Raw genomic sequence first — 23150 nt, forward strand, 5'->3', positions numbered from 1 at the left:
ACTTAAAGGAAAACAACTGTGAAACAATATTACAACATATACAGAACAGGATGCACTTGGATTCTTGTTTCTGTTCATTGGCTCACCAGAGAGAAGGATCATAAATCAGAGATAGAGAATGGAAATCAAAGAAAAGTAACAGGAAGTGTCAAAATGAAAACCTGGCAGAAATTACCAATAGGAGGAAAAGAAAAAAGACTCCAGATGTTTAAACAAGCCCAAATCTGGGAAAGATTCAGTGAACAAAAGATCTACAAGCAGAAAAGAAACGAGAAATGATAGCTTGGGTGGGGGTCTCCTCCTCTTTCTTTATCACACACAAGCCAGGTCTAGAGAGGCAAGAAAACAAGTATCTAAAAGGATGAGGGAGGTGAATGGAGAAAAAGCCATATAAACATCACCTCCTCTCCTTTCTTCCCATGAAGCAAAGCTCTGGAAACTCTGATCCTAGAAATATTTCAATTGAGCTCACAATTCAAAAGGTTCATTAAATCCAGGATTATTACCATGAGAGAACTTGATCGCAGCAGCCAGACTGTAATGTTTAAGGGGTTCTTTATTTCTACATACCTACATGATGTAGTGTACAAAGTCACATGGCGAGCATGTGAATCCTGGGCCTGCACAGTACCAAAGCTTTTTCCTGTGGGGCCATCTACCGGCCCCGCTTTTGCACAGCAGATGCTCTGCACAATCTGCTGCCTGAAGCGATACAGAACCAGGTTCAGTTTATTTCTGTAATGGTGACTGCTTTATCAGATGCGCAGAATGTGAACGATCTAGAAGCAATTATGAACAATTCATCACAGAATATTATTGCAGGCTACGTCGAAGAGTGTGGTTTTTCTGTAACCTGTCATATACCACACGATGCCATAACTGTAACCAGTGTGCAAGACTACAGTCTGCTAGTGACTTGCGTGAATGGCGTGTGAAACTCAAGCACACACAAAATACATCTAGCTATACTCGCAAACTCAAGAGGTGAATGTACGGTTCTCTTTCAGGAAGAATTAACAGGAAAATCCTAAACAAATGAGTTCAAATCTAAATGATTTGGACTGATTTTTACAGCAGTCTTCTGGGGGAAAAAAAAAATTAGCTCCACTCCCTAGTCATGCTTCCACTGCAATTAGACATGTTCTCCCTTCTTTCCTTGTATGTGTGTCATATTTAATCCAGCAATGGTCCCAAATTTTAATAACTGTGACGTGAAGGTACTTTAAATCTTTCCTCCAGCAAAATACCTCAAGCAAAGAAATTCATGTTGCGGGCTGAAGTCTTTTTCAAACAAAACTGAATGCAGAAATTAATTTGCAAATTGATACACTGGAAGACAAAGTCATTAAGTGATCCATATTTAATTTTTTAAAGAATCAAGCTCAATCAATAGACTCCTGAATCAAGAACAGATATATTACATTTTTATTTATACATGATCACTTCAGAGTAATTTTACCAACTAGGATATATTTGCATCATACTGCTATTAAACTACAATGCATTATTGTACATCTCATTTTCAAGCTGCTTAAACTTTTATCCATTCTTGAGTTAAGGCTATCATTTCTTAAAAACAAAACTAAACAAAAACCCCAAACACCTTTCTCACCTTCCACCCCAGAAATGCTTTAAAAGTTTTATGACTGTTTGGACAACATTCATAACCCATACTGTAAAGTGAAAGAAAACCCTTCAGTCCTAGCACATGCCATAAAAAAAAATAAACTCATGTTTTAAGGAACAAAAATATCCCCAATTATTAACAGAAAATGTAAACACACCCACTGACTGTAATTTACATTTGAAAGACTTACTGCCCTTCAAAAACAGAATTTTCTCTCTCAGAATAGAGAGGGAAACTGATACACCTTTCCACATAGAGCTTTCGTTGCTCTAATCCAGTATTAGGCAGCCAGACTACCTTTTATTTGAATTTCATTTAAGCACAGATCTTTTCCACCAAAATAAGTACCTTCTGCTTTCTGTACTAGATTTGTCTACTTTGCTCTATTCCAAAGTAGCCACACATATTCAGATACAACGAGTAGGGAACAGATATTTGCTATATGCACAGGCCAAGATTGCATGCACTTACAGGTGAACAATGAACTGGTAGGTTACAGTCCATCAGCCATCTGACTAGAAGACTTCTAAAGGGAAAAGCATGATTTTCTGTGTGAGTATTGTTAGAGCATCCAATGCTCTGAGATGAAAAAAAAAGAACACTATGTCTCTTAGGTTAAAAACAAGATCATGTTAATAGACCTGTTGCTCTTAGAAATCCTTAGCATTGCAGACATCAAAAGTAACACTGGGCCTGTTTATTCATTAGTTATTTTCACGAATAAAGCTACAAGGCTTTCCAGTTATTTCATATGCCTCATGACATTGTTGGGCTCAGAATCACCTCCTCAACTTTGGGACATGTCAGAAAGGCCACAAAAGACAGAAAACGAAGACATTCTTTGGCATTTTACTGCATTGCAATGATACTTACACCTCAATATTAAGTCTCGCAAATCTGTACTGTAAAGATGCTGGAGTCCTTAACAAAACAAGCCCTTTTTTATCTGTGGGCTGTCTGTGTAACATATGAAGTAATCCTGTCAAGCTAACAAAACCCAGTGCTTCTCCACAGCCCGCTGCCAATGAAAAATCCCCTCGAGTGACATATCCGAGGAGGGTTCTGGAGCAGTGGGAAGTAACATCTGGGAGAGGGTCTGACCAAAGACCGAGAATCAGATCTTTATGTTCCTCAGTTATTTCTTTATCTGAAATACCGGGAGGGTCACTTTCTAGAGCCTTCACATCCTCCTCCTCCTCCTCCTTCTTCTTCTTCTTCCTTTTTAGTTTCTGTATCTTGTGCTTGAATATGTCACAATGTTTGGGTTCTTGAGGACCACAGAAGAGCTGGTCTTTGCTTAGATGCAGAAAATCTTCCTCTGTTGGGATGCAAATCATAGCATGTAATTCAGGGTTCCCCTTTCTCAAGAGAGACAAGTTGACCCATACTATAGCCCTCGGGTAGCTCATCAAGATTGGCAAAAGGGCATGTTCAGTCATTTCCTTCTGTCCCAGTCTAGAAACAAGGCGGTCTCGACGATCTTTTCCAGAAGTGGGATAGCACCAGGCTGATAACTGCATTAGTAATTTCTCACTCCTATTATAGAATTTTAAAAGTAAATGTTAGGGATATTTATTAACAAATAGTACTCCAGAAATCCAGAACCCTGCATATTTGCAACGCCATGATTAAAAAGCCCTGGGGCTTTCTGTAACCTTCCAAGTTTATGTTTATATCACTCATCATAAAAAGAAACATAGATGACAAGAATTCACATGCAGAGCTGTTTTTCAGAAGACCACATTACTTTTTAAAACCCATTTTAGTCACAAATGCTCTAGAACCTGCAGTGACATTCATTCAGTCCAGAACTGCCTTTATTCTCTTTCCATGCTAACTACACAAAAATGAAAGACCTGCATTCAGGCACTTCACTTGAAATGTTATTGCCCTCATGCATTGCATTGGAATGCAGGAGATTCTCCATTTACTCTGTGGACCTTGTAAGTAGTGCAAGAACCATCTGTGATAATGATTACAAAAGAAAATGCCAGCAGATATAGAGAACAAGTTTTTAAATCACAGATATGAGCCTCTAAACACTCAGTCCAAATGAGAGCAGGCAGAATATGCAAACTCCAAGGAAACACTAAACTCAGGAGTGTTATTTAAGATAGTTCCTTATTTCATCTAGCCATCAAGTTCACTGGGAAGAGGTAGAATGAAGGGCTTCCACTCAACAAGAAGTTCTGATCCACAGCAAAACTTTCTAATTTCCTCCTCACTGCAGTTCAATCAAATCCTTCTCTCATCTTAATACTCAAGGCTGAGTTTTATCTTTCCCCAATTCACAGAATCACAGAGTAGTTGAGGTTGGAAGGGGCTTCTGGAGATGATCTGGTCCAACCCTCCTGCTCAAGTAGGGTCACCTAGAGCAGGTTGCCCAGGATCATGTCTGGTCAGGTTTTGAGTATCTCCAAGGATGGAGACTCCACAACTTCTCTGGGCAACCTGTTCCAGCATTCACAGTAAAGAAGTGTTTTCTTGTGTTCAGGTAGAATTTCCTGCATTTTAGTTTGTACCCATTGCCTTTTGTCCTATCACTGGGCACCGCTGAGAAGAGTCTGGCCCCATCCTCTTGACACCGTCCCATCAGATATTTATACACATTGATAAGATTCCCCCTGAGCCTTCTCTTCAGGCTAAATTCATTTGTTTCTGATAAAGAAATAGCACCTCACATGCCAGTATCATTTTGACATACCTGAGAACAATAAAGATACTCCTTGTCATAGTTTCATCTCCCTCACCAAAGCCTTGGGTGCCTGCAACATCCTCTGTCATTAGGGCACCTTCAGAGCTTATTTCCATGGTCTGCTCTACCTCGCCAGTCTCAGGTGAAGCTTCTTTGACCACTTCTGGTTTGGGGTCACAAAGGCTCTGCCCTTTGGTTGCACAGCTCTCAGTGTGTGGGAAGGAAGGACATACAAATTCTCCTGAAGCTTTCAGTCTTTCTTCCCAGTTCTTCGTCAGCTGCCCCCAAGGACAGAGGAAAGGGGACAGAGTGCCCAACTTGACATAATTTGCCCTTTTTGCAGGTGGACGTCTAAATGACAAATGAAGTAGGTAAGAATATTTGTTTCCAGGGCCCTTATTCAGCCCTTAGCTAACACTTCGAAAGGCTATTTGCCCACTTTGCCATGCTAGTCTAATAATATTTTCCTTTTTCAAAAACAATTATATAGAAAGCAATTTAACTGTGCAATCTCATTGAGAAAGAATTTTGCATATTTAGAAGTTTTACTTCTGCACAATGCTGCCGTATTTCTGGCCTCCATATCCTTTCAACCATGCTGAATATTTCTATCTACTGTGACCTATACCACTGCCTTTTCCTCTACACTTCTCCTGCTTCCCCCTCCTCACTGAAGGGAACCTGACACCTGCTGGTCCAAAGGATGCTTCCAGTTGCCTCACACTCATGGTCAATAGTTCTGTGTTTGTTGTAGTGAAAATGAAGGCAAATTTCAGAATATCTAGTATTAAACTGAAATACCTCTTCACTCATTTTATTCTTCACCACTTCATACACATTTTGATATTCTGCCTTTGCCTGCTCTTACCTCCTTCCTCATTTGCTGCTAAGGGAGCTTGAAATAGTTTTATTTTGTTGTGTTACACAGCCTTGTTACAGCCTTATAATTGAGCATATCTCTGGGAATAGGAGGTTTCAGTTAATTTACATGCCCCATTTAGCAGAACTTTTCTGTTACATACATCTTGGATATTTTTTTATTATACTGGGATTTAAAAACACTAGTGAAAAATCTTCATAAAATCAAATTCTAAATGAACACAACAACAGATAATTAAGAGAATATTTTAAGCAGTATCTTTTTTTTTTTATTCTAACAATCTGTCTTGAAGAAGTTAATATTACCGTTTGAATTTTTCAAGAAGACTGTTTTCCAGTTCTTTGGCAAACTGGATTCCTGCAGGGCAGTCTGGATAATCATTTGGAGTATGAGGTGTTCTTTTATATTCAGAATGTTTTAAACTCTCCTGCAAGCCACCGACTCGTACACCTCGATAGATCTGTTATAAAAACAAACCCCCCAAAGCTGTGTTTATATTGATTCCAGGTTCCTAACTGAAACAAAATATTAATACCCCAGAAGCTACTGCCTTAGAAAATGGAAAGTCTATCACTTTAGCTTTTAAAAATCAACTTAAAGTATGGTTTTCACAGTTCTAAACCTCATTTCAACAAAAATGTTAGTTATGCTGTTTAAATTTAATTCTGGAAAAACTATAACAAAACTGAAGAGAATTTCATAGGTTGTGATTTTAAATGTTGCCAGGAGTGTCATATTAGTTCTACAAAGTCACTGCCCATTTATTTTTACTGTACAATAGAGATCATTGCAATTGTTCCCCCTGCACATTCAAAAGTGTAAAGTTAACTGCAGAAAGGCACTAAAAACAGCCATCTAAATATTCAAAGCAGAATGCTCCAAACAGTATCAGAAGAGTATTCAGCCTAAATTGAACACTATGTTTCAAGTTCCCCCCAAAATCAAGCACAACCAATCTGCAGACAGCATGGTGGGGACAGCCAAGCTGGAAGTGGATTAGCTATAGGCACCAAATGATTTCTCTTTAGAGACACATGCCCTTAGAAACACAAAACCAAAGAACTGTATCATCAGCTTTCTCTCCTCACTCCTCCTCAACTGCCTCAAACTTCCATGCCAGCAGATTTAGATCTGATAGAAAATATGGAAAGCTATTACTTATTTTTAAGCTTTTAAGACCAAGTCACTATCATCACCCAGTTCATACATCCTCTTTAAAGTGGGATTGTGATCCTGTAATTGTAAATCAATTACACAATGTTAAGTACTCTCTAAAATCCATGTTTCAAACCAAATAATATAATTTGTCATGTTTGCTTGCAATCTGCAATGAAAGTCACTTACAAAAGGAATCCAGAAAGCCATGCCCCAGCCCTTTGGGAGACAGATGTCCCAGCCACTCCCCCATCCTGGTCGATCTTCTCCAGCCATTTTCCCTGGCTGCTGCACCAACAGTACAGGAATCTTAGATTCACAAGGACCCAAATCAAGCTGTGATCCAGGTACCAGTAACTGACCTCTCATATGGTTTAAGTCCTGAGAAGGAGGAGACATTTCCCAGAAGTTAGTAACCATTTTTTCCTCTTCTAGATATCCCCCGACATACAGACATGAGTTGATCTTATAACTAGCAAGAATAAATTAGCAGTATGCTACACATTTGAACTGACTTTCCTCTAGGCATGAAAAGTGCCTTTAGGAAAAGTATTAAGTACCCTTTTTTTCCTTCTAACTTCCACAAACCTTGATGGAGGGCAAGTCCTGAAATTCAGGGCAAAAACATAAAGCACATATGAAGGAGGGAAAAAACAAGTATTGCAACTTGATATTTATCAAGGGGTTTGCCCCCAAGATTAGACAGAGTAGATGCTTTCAAACAGTCTGTCAATACACAGAGCAAATTGGATGTACATCCAGGGACAGGGAAAGAACATTTCATCATGAATCGGTTTCATGTAAAGCACACTGGCATTGTTGCTTTGTTAATCACCAGTTGTTATACTTCATGGTATCAAATTAATTAAAAATATATTCATAAAAAGAAAAACAAAAACACAGATCACTAGACTGCAACTTTACATGTCCCTTTTGGGTCAGCCATTCTAAGGTAAGCAGTACAGTTCATGACAGGATGGGGAACACTGTCACGTACATAAAGATGGTGCTGACGTCTGTTCTGCCCTAGTGTAACATTTCAGAAGTACCCTGCTTTTTTACCCTAAGGCAGACAGTTTGAAAGACCGCACAACTAATGTGTATCAAGAGAACATTTAGAGAGATGTTTCTGCCCCGCAAATATTTTCTCTTTTTCATAAGAGCAGTGCCGAGAGTTAATCACCATTCACGACTATATCACATTTTTGCCCATGCATTTGTGGGGTGCTCCTTCATTGCTAGTTTGTTATAGAAAATGTCAAGATAGAAGGTTTTAAATCTGTAACGGCACATTTAAAGCTGTCTACAAATCACAGATATTGATCAGAATGCCCCACAATACAGCGTGTTACAGTCCAGAGCCAGTTTCCTTTGTTAGAGATTTAATTTCACCTCCTTCAATTCTCTTGTCAAGAGAATCCTCCTGACTAGGACTGAGGATAAAACAGACAGAGCCTCTCTGCGTCACTTCATCCCTTCTATCTGCTATAAATGAGTCAAGGTAAAGCAGGAAAATCCAGTTCCAAACCTTTTAGACATAAAAATCTAGAGTTATTTAGTCCTGTAAACAATCCAATAAAGCTTTTTTTTTTTTAATTGAATCACGAACACTAATTATGCAAGAACATTATACAAAGGCCACAAGATACTTCCATTCAGCAGCTGGATACTACTACATTAGGAAATTATGGCTCTAATTTACACAGGTTTTATGGTCTCACTGAATAGATCATTAACCATTTTCTCCATGGTAATCCATTTTTAGTTACCTGCTCTGAGATTTTATTTTCAGTGACGTTCTTACAGATGTCATGGTCCCAGATAAAGCTGTGAGCACATCCTACAGGTACACCCTCAAGGAATAGCTGCCTAACTTTATCATAATCTACAAAAGAAAGAGAGCCTTCAAACACAATCCACATTTTAATGTTTTAAGTATCAAATTATCAAAATCACTCAAATATCACAAGTCAAATGAGCAGAAAACTCGGGAAAGAAACTATTTAAAAGCTTAACAAGCATCAGAGCTTCTGGAATACCTTACTGTCTTAAAACATACAATTTTTCAAATACAAAATATGTAATACAGTACCTGTTAGTTTATTTCACAGAATTAACCTGGTATTCTCTTATGAAGAGACATTTCTTAGTACAAATGACATGACCTTTGGCAAAATAAGTTACATCTGGAATATTTACACCGTTAATATTCTGGTATTTGACCTTCCAGGAAAAGTGTGAAGCTCACCACATTTGGTAAAAGAGCAACATTACAAAGCCTGAAATAAGCCTCCCTAGCAAACTTGTAAGAGAAGTGATGATAACTTTTAGAGAGTGTACATAAGGAAATGGTTTATGGTTTAAAATTAATCTGACCAGCATGCAACTACCTAGTCAGCACTAGCTTCCCACTGCCTGGATCTTTTCAGACTCTACACTCTGAGGAAGGCACTACACTTTGCTTATGTTTGCATGGTCTAACAGCTGTGTGATTAGAAAATTGTAAAAGTGGGAAGTACCTGGTTTTAATACTCTAACATGGATTACTCTTCTAGAAACATCTCATAACTCTAACTTCTCTGGTCTTACTAGCTACTAGAACAAGGAGACCCATAAAGACAGAGATAGCACAGGTCACAGCTGCTGCAGAACTAGCTACACAATTAGGTTAGGAACAACAATCCTTGGAGAGTAACAATAGCCTCACTTTCTAACTGACACCTAACAAGACCTAATGAGGCAGACTGGAGAGTGGTAGTTAGACCTGACTCTTGAGTTTCCCAGGTAGGGGAGAGACTACCACCCCACAGGGTGCCCCCACTGCACATTTAATAGGTATGCAGGAGATTGTGAATGATCCCGTAACTCTTCCTACACAGCATTAGGAAATCATACAGGTGGGAAACATGGAAAACAGCAGCCTCTTTCCTTGCCAAACCATGAATCTTTCCTGTTCGCTCCTTATTGCTTCTTGCTGTGCTCCCCTTTTCTGCTCTCTTACCATGATGTCCTTTCAATCTTCTGCTACATGTTATCTTCCATCATCCTTCTGCCTACTCTTAACTTACATAGTAGTGCCCTGTTTGTGTAGCATCAAGTCCTTTAGCAGAGGCTGAATTAGAAGGTGCCATATGCAGCTTACCTCTTCCTGTTAGCTGATCAAGGACCTTCTCCCTCCTCTGAACAACAGTCAGAGAGGGCAAATGCAGTTTTAAGTTCATGAGGAGATAGAAACAAAAAACAAAACAAACACACTTGGAAAAGAACCACAGAGTAACACCACCTTTTCTGAATGTTTGTGGTTAAGAAGGTTTTTTTTTTTTTTTTTTTTTTTGTGCATGTGCAAGTGAAGGATATCCCTAAAGCAGAGACACCTTGAAGATGGTAATTTCTGCCCATAGACAGGAAAAAGGGCATAGGTACCTTCTTCCTCTTGACTTCCTATCTTACATCATCACCTCTTTACCATGGCCCTCCTTCCTGAGGGACAATTGGCTCTGGCACTGGGAGACAGATTACTGTCGGATAAGTAATCTGCAGTAAACTGCCTGAAAACCTTCTGCTGATCTTGCCATCTTGATCACATCTTCACAGACATGACAAGCAGAGTGAGAGAGGGGAATTACTTCTTGTGATTGCTAACTCCTTTACCAGCTCAAACCAGTGTCTGTAAACAAGTGCTCATCTTACTTCTTAGCAGGAGGGAACCAAAGCAGGACAGGTATGAAGCAACATTTTATATAGGAACATTTATCATTAAAAAGTAGCTAAGCAGAACTAATTTAACAGGAGAAAGGCTGTTCTAGACACAGAGGCTAGAATAGGAGGAAAACCCAGGTAGGGAAAGAGTTGTGCAAAGAGTTAAAAGACAGTAACTGAAATTGGTGTTCAACCTGATTTAAGTGAAAGGTAACGTTAGATTATTCTAACATTTTGGAAACAAGCTGTCAAGGAAATGAAATATTTTCAAGTTTCTGGAACCTTTCACTTGTCCTATGTGCTACTGTTTGCTAGCCGGTTATTATGTTTTGCATGTTAGGTGAGACAGTCAGTGCATCCAGTCACCTTAACTGGAAATGTCTACACAGCAGTTTATACACCAACTCGATTGTATATGCTCTTGCACGTTTCAAGGACATTCAAATGCAACCTGCACTGAAGTGTTGTATAAACTAGTTTCGAAATAAAAGTTTCTGAAATCATGCACACACCCTTCACTTTCAAACAGGTCGAGCATCTTGTCTGTCTAACAGGCTCCTCTTGCAACAATTTTTTTGGCACTGGAATTTCATCATTCAAAGATTATAAACCAGAAAGAGTAGGTATCTTCTTGAAGAAATACACAGCACCAGGAGGACTAAACAGCAAAAAAGAAACTTCTGAGTAGCTTTTAGCACCTGGTTGGCCTTGCCAGGATTCGAACCTGGATCATCTGTATGGTCACACAGAGGCTTCCATTGAGCACAAGACCAGCATTGGTGCATGTCCCTCCCTTACAATTGCTCTTCTTAAACCTATACAACTTTCAAGCTGTTTCTGACAGGTGCTGTTGAAAGAGAAAATAAACATTCCGAATTTGAATGCTAGAGCGAAACAGCAAGATACAATCAGTGGAGTATCACAGTAAATGATAACAGAGGTGTAGAAAGAAACTGAATCTCTTGCCTTTGCCAGTTCTGTGAGAGGCACAATATAAGCAAGGCACTTTACCTCGATATTTTTCAGGATCTGGCATGGCTTTTGTTTTCTTTTTTGGCAAGTTGACACGAGGATCTCCAACAGTCAGGCCCAGTATTGTACCTGCTGGCACTTCTGCAGGTGAACTTATCCCTTTAAAAATACACAGATTGACACTGTGATGAAACTACTAATAAAGCTTTGATGTTTTTCTGCACCACTGTACCCAGAGTACTCAATTTAACATATTTTGAAAACTCTCCAATGCTTGTTATATGTCCAGTAACACAGAGACAGCAATAGCAGCGTAAGAGCTACTTTGCAGTAATATTCATAGAAGTGAAGTCTTAAAGACTTAATTTATCCTTTGTATTTGACAAAACTCTTAGAAAGCAAAGTCTTGTTTTATACTTGCCCTTCCAGAGAAAGGAAGTTAAAACATGTTTTTAAAAGTTTCACCTCATCTCCACTTAAGTGCCTCACCTCAGATAGCTCAAGTACAAAGTGAAATCTACCAGAGCCAGTTGCTTACCTGTTTCAGCTCTAGAAGGTGAAGAGACATTAACTTTATGATACTTTACATTTCTGCCAAATACACAACCGTTCAGTAAGAGTAAAAATATATAAAGCAATATATAATACTTTCACTTGGGGTAGGGGCCTACCATTTTATTTGTGGAGGTATTGCATAACTTATTTTCTTAACTTAGGTATATGGGTGGAAGAACATGAGAGTATATGTTGGACTGTACAGCTCCTCAGCATCTCAAATCTAAATTGATGAAGATGTGAAACAAAATTTAATTTACCTATTAAGATTTTGGACTACACAGAGAATTACTGTAGCTTTAAATAAGCCAATCTAACAATTCCTAGATCTTTGACATGCAACAGTAACTACCCAACTACATGCTCACTGGTATGACTTCTGATCAAGCAAAGAATAAGCATTTCCAAATTACAGCCCACTTGTCATGCCGTTTTTCACCAGCAGATTTTAAGAGGATTTTCCTTCTCCTTCCTCCCATACCACCCACACTCCCAAGTACCTTCTAATAGCTCAAAGATAGCAGTTTGTTGTTGATGAAGAGATACTTTTTCAGAGTCCTTGCAGTTTTCTACCCACCAATTATTAAGTTCTGTCTCTGAATCTGCCATCTCCTGGAAAACAACACCATCTAATTAAACTCAAGGGGTCAGTTAGTATTTTCTATCAGTATGAATTCACTGTCAGTTTGCTTTAATCACTACAGTCACTTTCCTCCTCTTCCAGTTTCAAAACAAAATCGTATCTTTCTTGATGCTTAGGCAGAAAATACATTTATTCCTATACTCCACCTTACAGTACTCCCCTATAAGCATGGTTGGTTTAACCTGTGTTACAAAAATAAACAAAAACAACCCACAACGCTTCCCAATTCTGTAGTTAATGATTTCTTATAGACTACCAGAGATTTCATGGCCTCCTCATGTTTGCTGCAAGAGACAGAAAAACATTAAAACCTGAGTGATGCTATATGCCAAGAGGTGGACAAAGTACTAAATCCTGGAGAAATTAAGTATTTGATTTAGAACATGGAATCTTTCTATAACATATGTCCTGTCCTGTAGAGTGCTCTAACTCATTGCTTAAGAAATAGGACCTACAGCTTGACAAAAAGAATATGAGTTATTCTACACCTCTCAACACAATACATCACTACTGCAAAAAATTCAAAGCCTACTCTATAGCACCACAGCTTCTTTTATCTTGCGCCACTTTTCAAATCTTGATCAAAGTTCTTTCTTGGAGATCAATATTAATCAAGAGACTCAATACATAGAAGGTAACAGAGTAAAAATATATAGCTTACCCTTTTTAATAAATCAGACTAGACAGTTTTGGATTCTTTCTAACAAAAAGAACTATTGAACTCGCACATTCTAGACACGTGCTTATTAAAATTACAGTAATAGCCAAACTGTCAATTTCCTTACTGTTTGAAGAGCAGCAGCTTTCAGGGTCTCTGTAAGGACAGAGTGTGATAATGGGCCAATCAGCCGATATCTGAGAATCTCCATAGATTGATCACTGAAACAGAGGGAATTTCCATGTCAGTGTACATTCACACAATGCATGACAGTACTGGGAAAACAATTCAAGTCAGAATCCTGTTTAAGAGTCACAGTTTCTGACCCTACTATGAGCAAACCTGATCACAATGCCAGTAGCTGGTGAGGTCCAGGAATAGGGCTGGAGTGGATCTCTAGTTCCATCACCAATTATTTTTTTCACTGGCACAGCTTTTTCTCCGTCTTTATCCTCCTTCTTTCTTTTCTTGCCAAGGCTCACAGCAACATCTGTTTGTTTTTCCTCTTGAATTAATGTTGTAAATGGCTCAGGAATACAGATTTCTTCAGGCTCTGAACACTGAAAAATTTCTTTTAACTCATTCAGTATATCCTAAGGAAAAACGAAAAGTCTGGATTAAGAGGATAAGCAGCATACCGCAAAGCTTAAGTATAGTTTTAAGAATTATATTCTACCGTTTTATTTTCTTGTATGAAGTTAAGGAAATAATCTTTATTTTGCTGAAGTCCATGGCTTACTATCAAGTGCTGAATGTAGTATTATTGCTAAGAAATTAATCTCACTGAAATGAATGGAAGAAAATTGCAAGGGCACTAAAATTAGCTTCCTTTTTCAAAAATAAAAGTTTATAGTTAAGTACTAGGTTATGACTGCCAGTGATGAGATGGGCCAACTTTAGCCTCTTGTGGGTGGCTGTGGAAAGGAAGAGAACCAAACAACATCACATTACAAAGTGATGTGTAAGTGTCACTAGAAAATTAACAAGCCAGAAGCCAGAATGCCAAAAACAATTCCAAAATAACTTCAGATGCATACACTTTCTGTACAATTTTTAAAAGTTGCAGAACATAAAACATTGTTAGAGCAGAAACAGTCCACTAACTTTTAAATCCGAAAGCCATGTATTATATCCAGCTCTTCTATGCCTTTCAGGAGGAGTCTTCAGGATAAGAAATGTACAATATACAAAGAAATTAGAGTTCAAAGTTCAAGGAACAAAATACCTGTTTGAGAGCTGGATGCATCCAGATCCATAACTGTCTGTTTTCAGACCCATCCTTGGGTTTCCAAATAAATGTAACAGGACCAAGCATATCCTCGGGATAGTGATCTGCCCGGTAAAGGTTCAGGGAACCCTCGAATCTTCCAGACAGACAAAACTCTGCTCCAAACATTAATCCTGAAGAAAAACATAATTATTGAAAAATGAAGTAGCCTGTTAAAAAGAAAAGACTGCCTGCTGGGACAGTACCAAATAAAGAATACATACAATAATTTTTTAATAAACAACTGAAAATAAGAAAGTCTGATCCTGGTGTGAGACATTACAAACATGTTCTCCAACCAAAATCACAACTCAGTATCAACTCTGTAACATTTATTCAGGTTGGTTTCAGTAGGATATTAAAAAAAGAAAAGCATGGGTCATCCTTCAGTCTATTCAGAATCTTAACTTTATTTCAAACTAGTTAAATATTACCTGTGTCAGGGCTACATATTCGAGCAAGCTGCTTCAGAAGCTCATTCTCTTCACCATTCAGCTCCAGACAGCAATAATATGATAAATCCTGAAATAACAGGATAGTGGTAGAGTGAGAAAAACTCTAAAAAGTGAACCTGGCAAGGAAGTACCAGATAGAGCTTAACAACTTTACTGCAAAGTAATAACTTTGCAGGCATTAAAATTTTAGTAAAAGAGGCATCAAGCAGTGATTTTTTAAAAAAAATTTAAAATTGTGAGGTATAAGATTGCTGTCAGGCATTTCTTATTCCAGGGCTAACCTGCCTCTCAAACCAAGAGACAAAAAAAGGTCACACACAGTGTCTGTCTTCAGTAACATCCTACTCAGGAAGATGATCGAGGGATCCACTGAATCTCTTAGCTTTAATGGCAGAAGATGTAGTATTTCAGTCCAACTTGCCATTCTAATACATAAGACTCTTTTAAAGGTACAACTTGTTCTCTCTGATACTTTCCACCCTTCACTACAGTTATGAAATTATTTACTTCATACTTAGTTATTAACAGCTGATGCAAAAGTATTTCAAAGAGACAGAAATATTCATCATAACTGAAAAGCCAATGATTTCACCTTGGCAAAATAACAAAGAAAACAGCTGCAAATGTGGTACCTGAAGAAGGCAGTGTTTTGTCATGGCTCGGTAACAAGCCCTGTAGCTCTTCTCTGTAGGTCTATCTGCTAAACAGTATCCCCATTTCTTTATCATATGAAATCTCTTTGCATGCCAAATGTGTGTTTCCAGCCATATATTCTTTCTTTGCCTGCGATTAAACTCTGCTACCAAGTTTATGTGGCGCCTTCTAGCTTTGCGGCATTTAGTCTTGGATTGTTCTTTTTTCTGATGCACAGCTTTCTCTGCCTGTTTTTAAAAGAGAGTATAATGAAGTAAATCTCAAACCCACAAACTTATATTGACAAAAAGGGCTAACATATATAAGGATACAGGAAATACTAGCATAACTTGAGTTATACTGTACTCTGATGTTAGTTATCTGTAAGTCTGCCATCTCATTTGAAGATAACTAACACTTTTAAATTTTATACAAAACCCCCATCCACACATGGGCATCAAGGTTTGATTGGAACCCATAGATAAACCTAGTTCCCTACATTCAGAAACTTACCAGTGAGCAGTAAAATCTGCTACCTCCTGTTTGAAGTTTTTACTCATCATCAAAACATCCCCCACAAACAAATGACCATGACTTTAGGAACACCTGGGGATTAGAGGTCATACAGCAGCAGTACAGACTCTTCATTCAGCTGTATTTTGCTATGCTTATCAGACTTGTCCTTCACAAGAGGAACATTTAAAGACAAGCACACAGAATACAGCTTCTGAATTTTCCAAGAGAACTATAGCCTAAGAAAAACTTGGGCATAATATTGAACATTGGGCATAACATTTGATTGTTATCCATCTTGTCAGTGTTACAGTATTTGGCTATAACATAAATGGCAAATTCTATAACATTTAACACTCCCATAGCTTTATCAAAATCTAGATTTGCAGTAAATTCTTTTTTAAACACAGTACTGTTTTTATATACACCTGAACTGGGTGAACACAAGAATTGCAACATAGTTAACAAGAATGCCAACAACTGAAAACAGACAAAAGACCCTCAGTTAAAGAAATGTCAAAATAATTTGAAGTTTAGCAAAGTACTCAACCTTCTTAAGATGGATTTTCAGTTTCATAAAGGCAGTCTTATTCATTGGTTCTACTGGCTATAACACAACTTTCTAAATTATTTAGGTACTGGCCACATGCTAGAAAATAACTTCTCTCATGTACTGAGGTATACAAAGAAAGCTGGACTTTACTAGCTAAATTTTCCAGAAGAAAGGAGGCAACATGTCTTAGTTTTGAATGAAGAAAGTCAGAAAGATACAGCTGGGAGAAATCCTACAGAAAAGCAAGTAAGCAAACAGGAAGAGGAGGCATAGGGAAAAAGCAGGGTGTATGCAAAGACATCTAAATGCTTTTAAGACAGAAAATTTAAGAAAGATTGAGATTTTCAGCACACTCAGCAAGGAACGAAATCAGCTACAAGGCTACCATTCTGCTTTTAACTAAGCCCAATTGTCTGTGCACACAGGGCATAATGGCACTGCAGCTCTCAAGGCAAAACCCCGAAACGATCACTAAGACATGGGAAAGGGGAACCATCTGTCCCCAGTGATAGGGGGCAAAAGATAGCAGTGGACAGATATAGCTAAGTGGAGCATTAATTTGCCAGTCTCACCTGTCATGCGATGATATGCTGAACACCAGAGGTCACAAAGTCAGACATCATGGAAAACTGTCTCTAGCTCACCTGCCCCTTTTGACCATTAATGCTGTTCATCCATCTGGCATTAAGGAGACTGTCAGCTAGCACCATGAGGATACTGAGTGTTTCTACAAGGTGCAGAAGTGAAAAAGGAAGGGCTACTGGCAATTTTTTAATCAATCTCCTGATAAACATCTAGTCATGGACAGAATTAGCAGGGGTGAATGCATGGCTGCCTCTCTCAAGGCTTGATTTTTCTTTTTGCGAAGAAAAGTGTTAGAAAGAAATAGGGTCCATATGACAAAAAACATTTCTTAGGATGCCCTTCCTAAGCTCACCAAGGAGCAGTTGACAAGAGGCCTTTGGTTATAAAAATAATAGTATGCTAGTTTGAGATCTGGAGGGAATAAGAATGGTACAGGTCACTAAACATTAAAGCAACCCATGATGTCAAAACAGAAATGCAAGAAAAATTAAGCAAGTCCCAAGTCATGACCAGACCCATCATTCAACCACAGAGCAGGCAAGATAAGCCACTGGACAGTGGTACAAAGTGTCTGATTTGTTCAGAAAAATGATCAGAGAAAAAAAAACAGGATGTGGTACTGTAGATGAAAAATATGTTTGTCTTCAAGATTATGAAGAGGTAAGAGATGGTCCAGATAAGTATTTGGTTGAAAATGGTCATGATAAAGGATCTAAGAAACAGAAGGAAGTGCAGCAGAATCAGGACAGTGGACTTCAAAGCAGTAGACTTAAAACAGTGAGAACTAATGGGCAAGCCTTTAGAAAAGGGAATAGCTCAGGAGATGTGAAAACTGCAAGAAAACAGGATAAAAACAACCTGTGTAAATGCACAAACTATACCAAAAGACCTGAGGACAGAAAACATAGCAAGGGAAATACAGCTGCACCAGGGACAATTAAATCATCTCAAAAATCCAAGAAAAATCATACCATGTGTGGAAACAAGGACCTGAGACTAAGCATAAGCATGTACAAAGTCAGAAAGGCTACCACGAAAAGGAATTAAAAAGTGCAGAAGACAAAAGAATGAGGTATAAACATTACAGAAATCACGACTACTTAGCAAGGACAGACCTCATAACTAATGATGTAAAGTACTCAATGCCTTCTTCCTTCAGTTTTCACAAAAGAGGCCAAATTGCATGAAATCTCCTGTCATGACTAACAAAGTGAAAGGAATGCCATCCAGAGCAATGAAAAAAGATCATTATGAAGATCCAATAAAAACACATCCTAATCAGCATGTGCAGAAGTATCTGAAGCAATTTGTGAATCATGAAGAATTATCTTCAGAAACTCATGGAGAAGGGGCAAAGGCCCCAGAGAACTCAAAAAAGGCAAAGCAAGGGAAAAAAAAAGAATGCAAGAAGTTACATGTCAATCAGTCAACCCTAATACAGAGAAAACTTCTCAAGCAAACTCATTTAATCAGTGTCTAGAGAAAAAGTGATCAATGCCAAACATCACAGAGGGCACCTCACAAGGAAATCCTACTGAACCTAAAACAAACAAACAAAAAAAGACAAAAAAACCCCCACCCCCAATAACAACAAAAAACAACGACCACACACGCAGGAATTGCATAGTGGGTATGGACCAAGTAAACTACATGGGAGCATTCTGACTAAACCTTGAGATACTGCCCCAAAAGAAAGGTTTCATGAGGAGTCAGGGATAGTCAATTGATAGGTCTTGGGCTGCATGCAAACCTGCAAATGATTTTGATGCACCTCCCATGCTTGAGCAATGATACATGAACTGTGATAGGGCTATTCTGGCTTGAGCCCTGCAGGATGACACCCCATAGCTGCAGGCCACACAGGTGCTATATAGGATTCTTGGATCACCTGGGATCCAGATGCACCACCAGAACAGTCCCTCCTGCGATGGACCATTTCATCATCACTACTCTAATGACTTTTCAAGAAGTTCAGTAATCATGGAGCCAAGTGGTTAAAGTGATCTGCTTCAGCTAATGTCTAGAACTGAGGGGTTTCTGCATTTTGGTTCCAAACATCAGTCAAAGTTTGAGAGCCTGTGTAAAGCCTGAGGTTTTGCAGATAAGCTCAGGTTTAAACATTAGTAATGTATAACTGAACACTGTACATTAGCTGTGCCCCCTTAATTCTGAAAGGAAAATACCTCACACTGACCATATGCGATATCTCCAAATACCAAACCATCATGAAAAAGCTAAAATACCACACACACCCCTGCTGACTTCACAGCATGCTTTCTACATAGCTAAGCCCTGCACCTCAACAGCCAAGTTAAAGGCATATGTTAAATTAGGCAACATTCAAGCTCATAGACAGCAGGCTAATGCGACATATTAAGTTACTGCCAGTTTATTCCTATTCTGGTAAAATCACCTGAATTATTCATACTCACGGATTTCAAAATCTCTGCAGTCCAGACCAGGTCTTTCAGCATATTAAACTCAGATCTGTCTGAGAGACTGTTGTTAGCTTTTAAGCACCAGATGAGGGCTAAAGTCCACAAATACTTTTTGCAACCTCCAATAATTCTTAAGATGCTTTCACAGCGGTTAACAATGCTTACAAATATTGCTCAATATAAGGTGTAGTTTATCAAATACTATAAAATGCATTTTTACCTCTTTTCTGGCAATCTCGTGGAGCCGCCTGGGTAGGCGTTTAATACTGTGACTCATGGCTCGCCTTCGCATGTGCCTAGGTAGCGTCTGGAAAACGAGCGAGTTTGAAGACTTCTGCGCAACTGCCTTCAACATGGCATTGATCTCAGCAGCACGAGCTTGAGCAAAAGTAGATGCTGGAATGAGAAGAACCACATCAGAGCATGAAAAATGGTAAAAATCAAAGAAGGGGACTCTGTACTTAAATTACTGAATTCCAGCAAAGCATTCTTACAGTACATCAGTCTAATGACTCCTTGAGATACAAGTAAATATTGTATACTGTCTGTTACTGAAGTAACTTCCATTCTTTAGATATGGTTAAGCAAATACTCATAAGAACATGAAGTTGAAAGTCTTGGTATAATGAAGAAGTCTTATTTGAATTAAGTACTTCTCTATTAAATTACAGTAGCAATCTTTTCAGGTGTTGTTCAGAGATGAAAAAACTTCAGCATGGAAAAACAGGAAGCAGTACTCGGAGTTTTTTAAAAAGATCAAATAAACAAGTCAAGGCTGATTTTTTTTTACGATCATGAGAGCATATTCATACACACAGCACTGCCACATTCTGAAAAATTAGTTTGCCCCTTTGCTTTCCTAAATAAAGGTTCTGTTAAAGAAAAAGCTGTCTTTAACTCACACAATGAACATAAGCAGTTTCACTGGCTACATTAAAAGCAGATTTCAGTATTCATTTTGCTGGCAAACAGCACCAAAATCCATACTCCTTACAAGTAAGTGCAGTTTTACAACTCAAAAGGACTGAAAGGACTCACTGAACAACTTCTGGTCATCCATTCTAGCACACAATTATTTCTGTATTTTGGAAAAAATCAGGTAGAACAGAAGACTAAACACACATGCCAAATACAGCTTCTGTCCTAATTTTTGCTGTTGCACAAAAACAAAGACAGCAAACCTAATTATTAGCAAGTTGCACTGAACTTTAAATTATGACATTTTTCATAAATACAAACCAGTAATGTATTTAGGCATTTCCTCAGAAGCACTCTGGCATCCTCCTTGCCATCCTCCTCTTCCTCTGCCTCTGCCTCCTCTATTTTGTCCTTTCGGAAAATATTGGTCTTTCCTGTAAGAAGTCCCAGGCGACTGATGCAAAAATTTCTGCTGTTGATACTGTAGCAGACCCTCAGAACGAACATCTCCTGGAGGGTTTAGATGTAAACAGAGGTAGCAAAAAATACAGTCAGAGTAGCCTGAGTAACTGATAATTCTAAAGCTTTTCCTAATGAGACTACATTACATATTCCTCTTAGTACAGTTTGCAAATATTTAACAGATGTACCTGAAAAAGATGTTAGAAATCATTTCTTGCATACATAAAGAATTAGTTTTTTATTTATAGTGAGAAAGAAAAATTTTGCATTATTATACAGCAAGTGTAGATTAAGTATCTTTTACGCATTTTGAAAACGGTACCAAATCCAGACTTTGCCTCTAGTATTCCAACAAGCCTAATAGGAAAGACCTGACTAAAGTCAGCCTACTCAGCTGCCTTCAGCAGTGGTTCCTACTATTGTCTAGTCAGTGTTTTAGTATCACGACAGCAAAGTTGACATTTCTCCATCTTACCCCTTAAACTGTTTTCCATGAGCATAGGGTTTTTTTTCTAGTAACTTCTAACTCTTAAATAAGACTTGCATAAACACATTTTTGTTACAGCAATACATAATGTAAGCACGATACATGTAAGCTGGTGCACTGAATTACAGTACACACTTTTCTGATATTAGCATTTAAATCCATATTGAGCATTAAATGGCAAAAGTCTAAAGTTAGCTTCCTAAGTTACAGAAATAAGTAGATAAATTTTAAGGAGTGAAAAGCACCTAACAGGGTGTCAAGGAAGTTTAAAAGGGCACTGAAGTCCATATTTAAAGATTAGCTTATATTCAACCCTTTCAGTAAAGTTTTGGTTAGGATTTCAAGTACAACTTGAGATATGGTTCTCAGGCAGCTCATGCTAACACACGCGGACTGAAGAGGGCTCAGCCAGCCACTGCCACCATCCCATTCCCTACATCAAGACTAGTGCTGGAGGTAACATGTGGCAACACAGTTCAGGGGCTGCTATACTGAAAATTAACCTGTGTGTCAGGTGTGGGAGAGAGGAGATTAAAAAAAAAAAAAAAAAGTTAATTTTCAGATTGATCAGTTTCTTCAACAAGCTCATCGCATTGTCCCCTACTGCTACCACTGAGGGTATGAGGAAAAAGGGACAAAGACACAGCTAGGAGCAGATTTATCCTCAATTTAAATGAGCTTAAAATGGCACAAAACCTTACTCTTCAGTTTCAAGTAAGCACAAAGCTGAAATTTCATGTTCATCAGCAACGCTGTTTATATTGGTTTAGGCAGTCCCCTCTCAACCACACATCATGTAGCAATGCAGCACTTGAGATGAAAAATTAATTTTGGGGAAAACAAAAATTAATTTGTATGTGGAATGATCCCCTGATGTGGGTTCTCCATGTGGCTGCACTAACAGCTGAGTGAGCACCGTGCAGGCAGTTAGGTGAGGCAAAAAGGAAATAGCTAGGAGAGAGGGACAGAGGCTGCTTCAGTAACCAAATCTGAGTGAAACTGCAGTGCGGTGAACTGTGGGAGTGTAACTGGACACCAATAACTCATATCACAAACACATCCTTTCACAAGTAGATTAGCCTAAAAATGAAGGAAAAATATTAAGATCGCAATGAAAGAGTGTATCAAAAGACAATGACTGATTTATGTTAATATCTAAAGAAAAAAAAAATTATTTCAGATACCACACAGATCCATAGTTTCTAACTTCTGTATTGAAATTTTTCTTTCCCATTTCTAGAAGAAACGCCCTATAAACACTAAGACACTCGCTAACACTAGAAAAGATCGTTAGCTGGATGAAAGCGCATGCTGCTCAAAGGCAGAGAAACCTCTAAACACGGATTCTTAAGAGCTTCCTACCGCAAAGTCAGAAAACGGTGCTTAACCTAACAGTACCCCTACAAAGATACCCCCAATCTCCAAACGCGCGCACGGCGCGTAACGGCCGCGGGGAGGGGACGGAGGGGGGGAGGGGAGGCGCCGCGGGAGGACGACACGGGGGCACCCGGCCCGCGGGGCGCCCCGGGCACAGCCGTACCTGGCGGCGGGCAGGCTCTGCTGCCGCCGGCGGGGAAGGGCCCCGGCTCGGCGGGTAGGGTGACGCTGGCCGGCTGGTTTCTCATCTTCTTGGCCCGCTTCTTCTCCCTCGCCCCGGACATGTCCGGCGCAGAGGGCGGGGGCCCGAGCCCGCCGCGCTGTCCCGTCCTCTCCTGCCCCGCTCCCTCCGGCAGGCCTAGGGCACCCAGCGGGGCTGCCGGCCCCTCCGAGGCGGGTGGGAGCCAACGGGCGGCGCAGCGCCCGGCCGCCCCCTGCAGTGGCCCGCAGCCACCGGCACCCACCAGCCGCCGTCTCCGCCGCACGCGGCCGCGCGAGGCCCAGCACTGCGCATGCGCGCGACGCCGGAGCCCTCGCAGGACTACATCTCCCAGAAACCCCTGCGTGCGGGGAGCATG

The 23150-nt window shown here is 39.3% G+C and overlaps 1 protein-coding gene across 1 annotated transcript; it reads right to left on the reverse strand.

The window, feature by feature from the left end:
* Positions 1-1345: 1345 nt before the first annotated feature.
* Positions 1346-23116, reverse strand: POP1 (POP1 homolog, ribonuclease P/MRP subunit). Its single transcript, XM_026099825.2, has 15 exons — positions 22736-23116; positions 20568-20756; positions 19549-19724; positions 15239-15487; positions 14586-14673; positions 14110-14285; positions 13227-13477; positions 13012-13105; positions 12084-12195; positions 11068-11187; positions 8127-8242; positions 6547-6738; positions 5508-5662; positions 4332-4673; positions 1346-3163 (listed from the first exon to the last, which is right to left on the reverse strand). Exons 1-15 carry the CDS (start codon positions 22854-22856, stop codon positions 2497-2499), a joined length of 3048 nt encoding a protein of 1015 aa, XP_025955610.1. The 5' UTR covers positions 22857-23116; the 3' UTR covers positions 1346-2496.
* Between the last annotated feature and the right edge of the window lie 34 nt (positions 23117-23150).

Source organism: Dromaius novaehollandiae, chromosome 2 (genome assembly GCF_036370855.1).
Source record: "Dromaius novaehollandiae isolate bDroNov1 chromosome 2, bDroNov1.hap1, whole genome shotgun sequence".
Taxonomy (NCBI): domain Eukaryota; kingdom Metazoa; phylum Chordata; class Aves; order Casuariiformes; family Dromaiidae; genus Dromaius; species Dromaius novaehollandiae.

Coding starts and splice junctions, on each gene's coding strand:
- POP1 (XM_026099825.2), bottom strand. CDS start 22,856: ATGTCCGGGGCGAGGGAGAAGAAGCGGGCCAAGAAGATGAGAAACCAG. Junction 8,243..11,067: donor AGATCCTGAAAAATATCGAG/GTAAAGTGCCTT, acceptor TTTCTTTTGTAG/ATTATGATAAAGTTAGGCAG. Junction 5,663..6,546: donor TGGCTTTCTGGATTCCTTTT/GTAAGTGACTTT, acceptor TTTTTATAACAG/ATCTATCGAGGTGTACGAGT.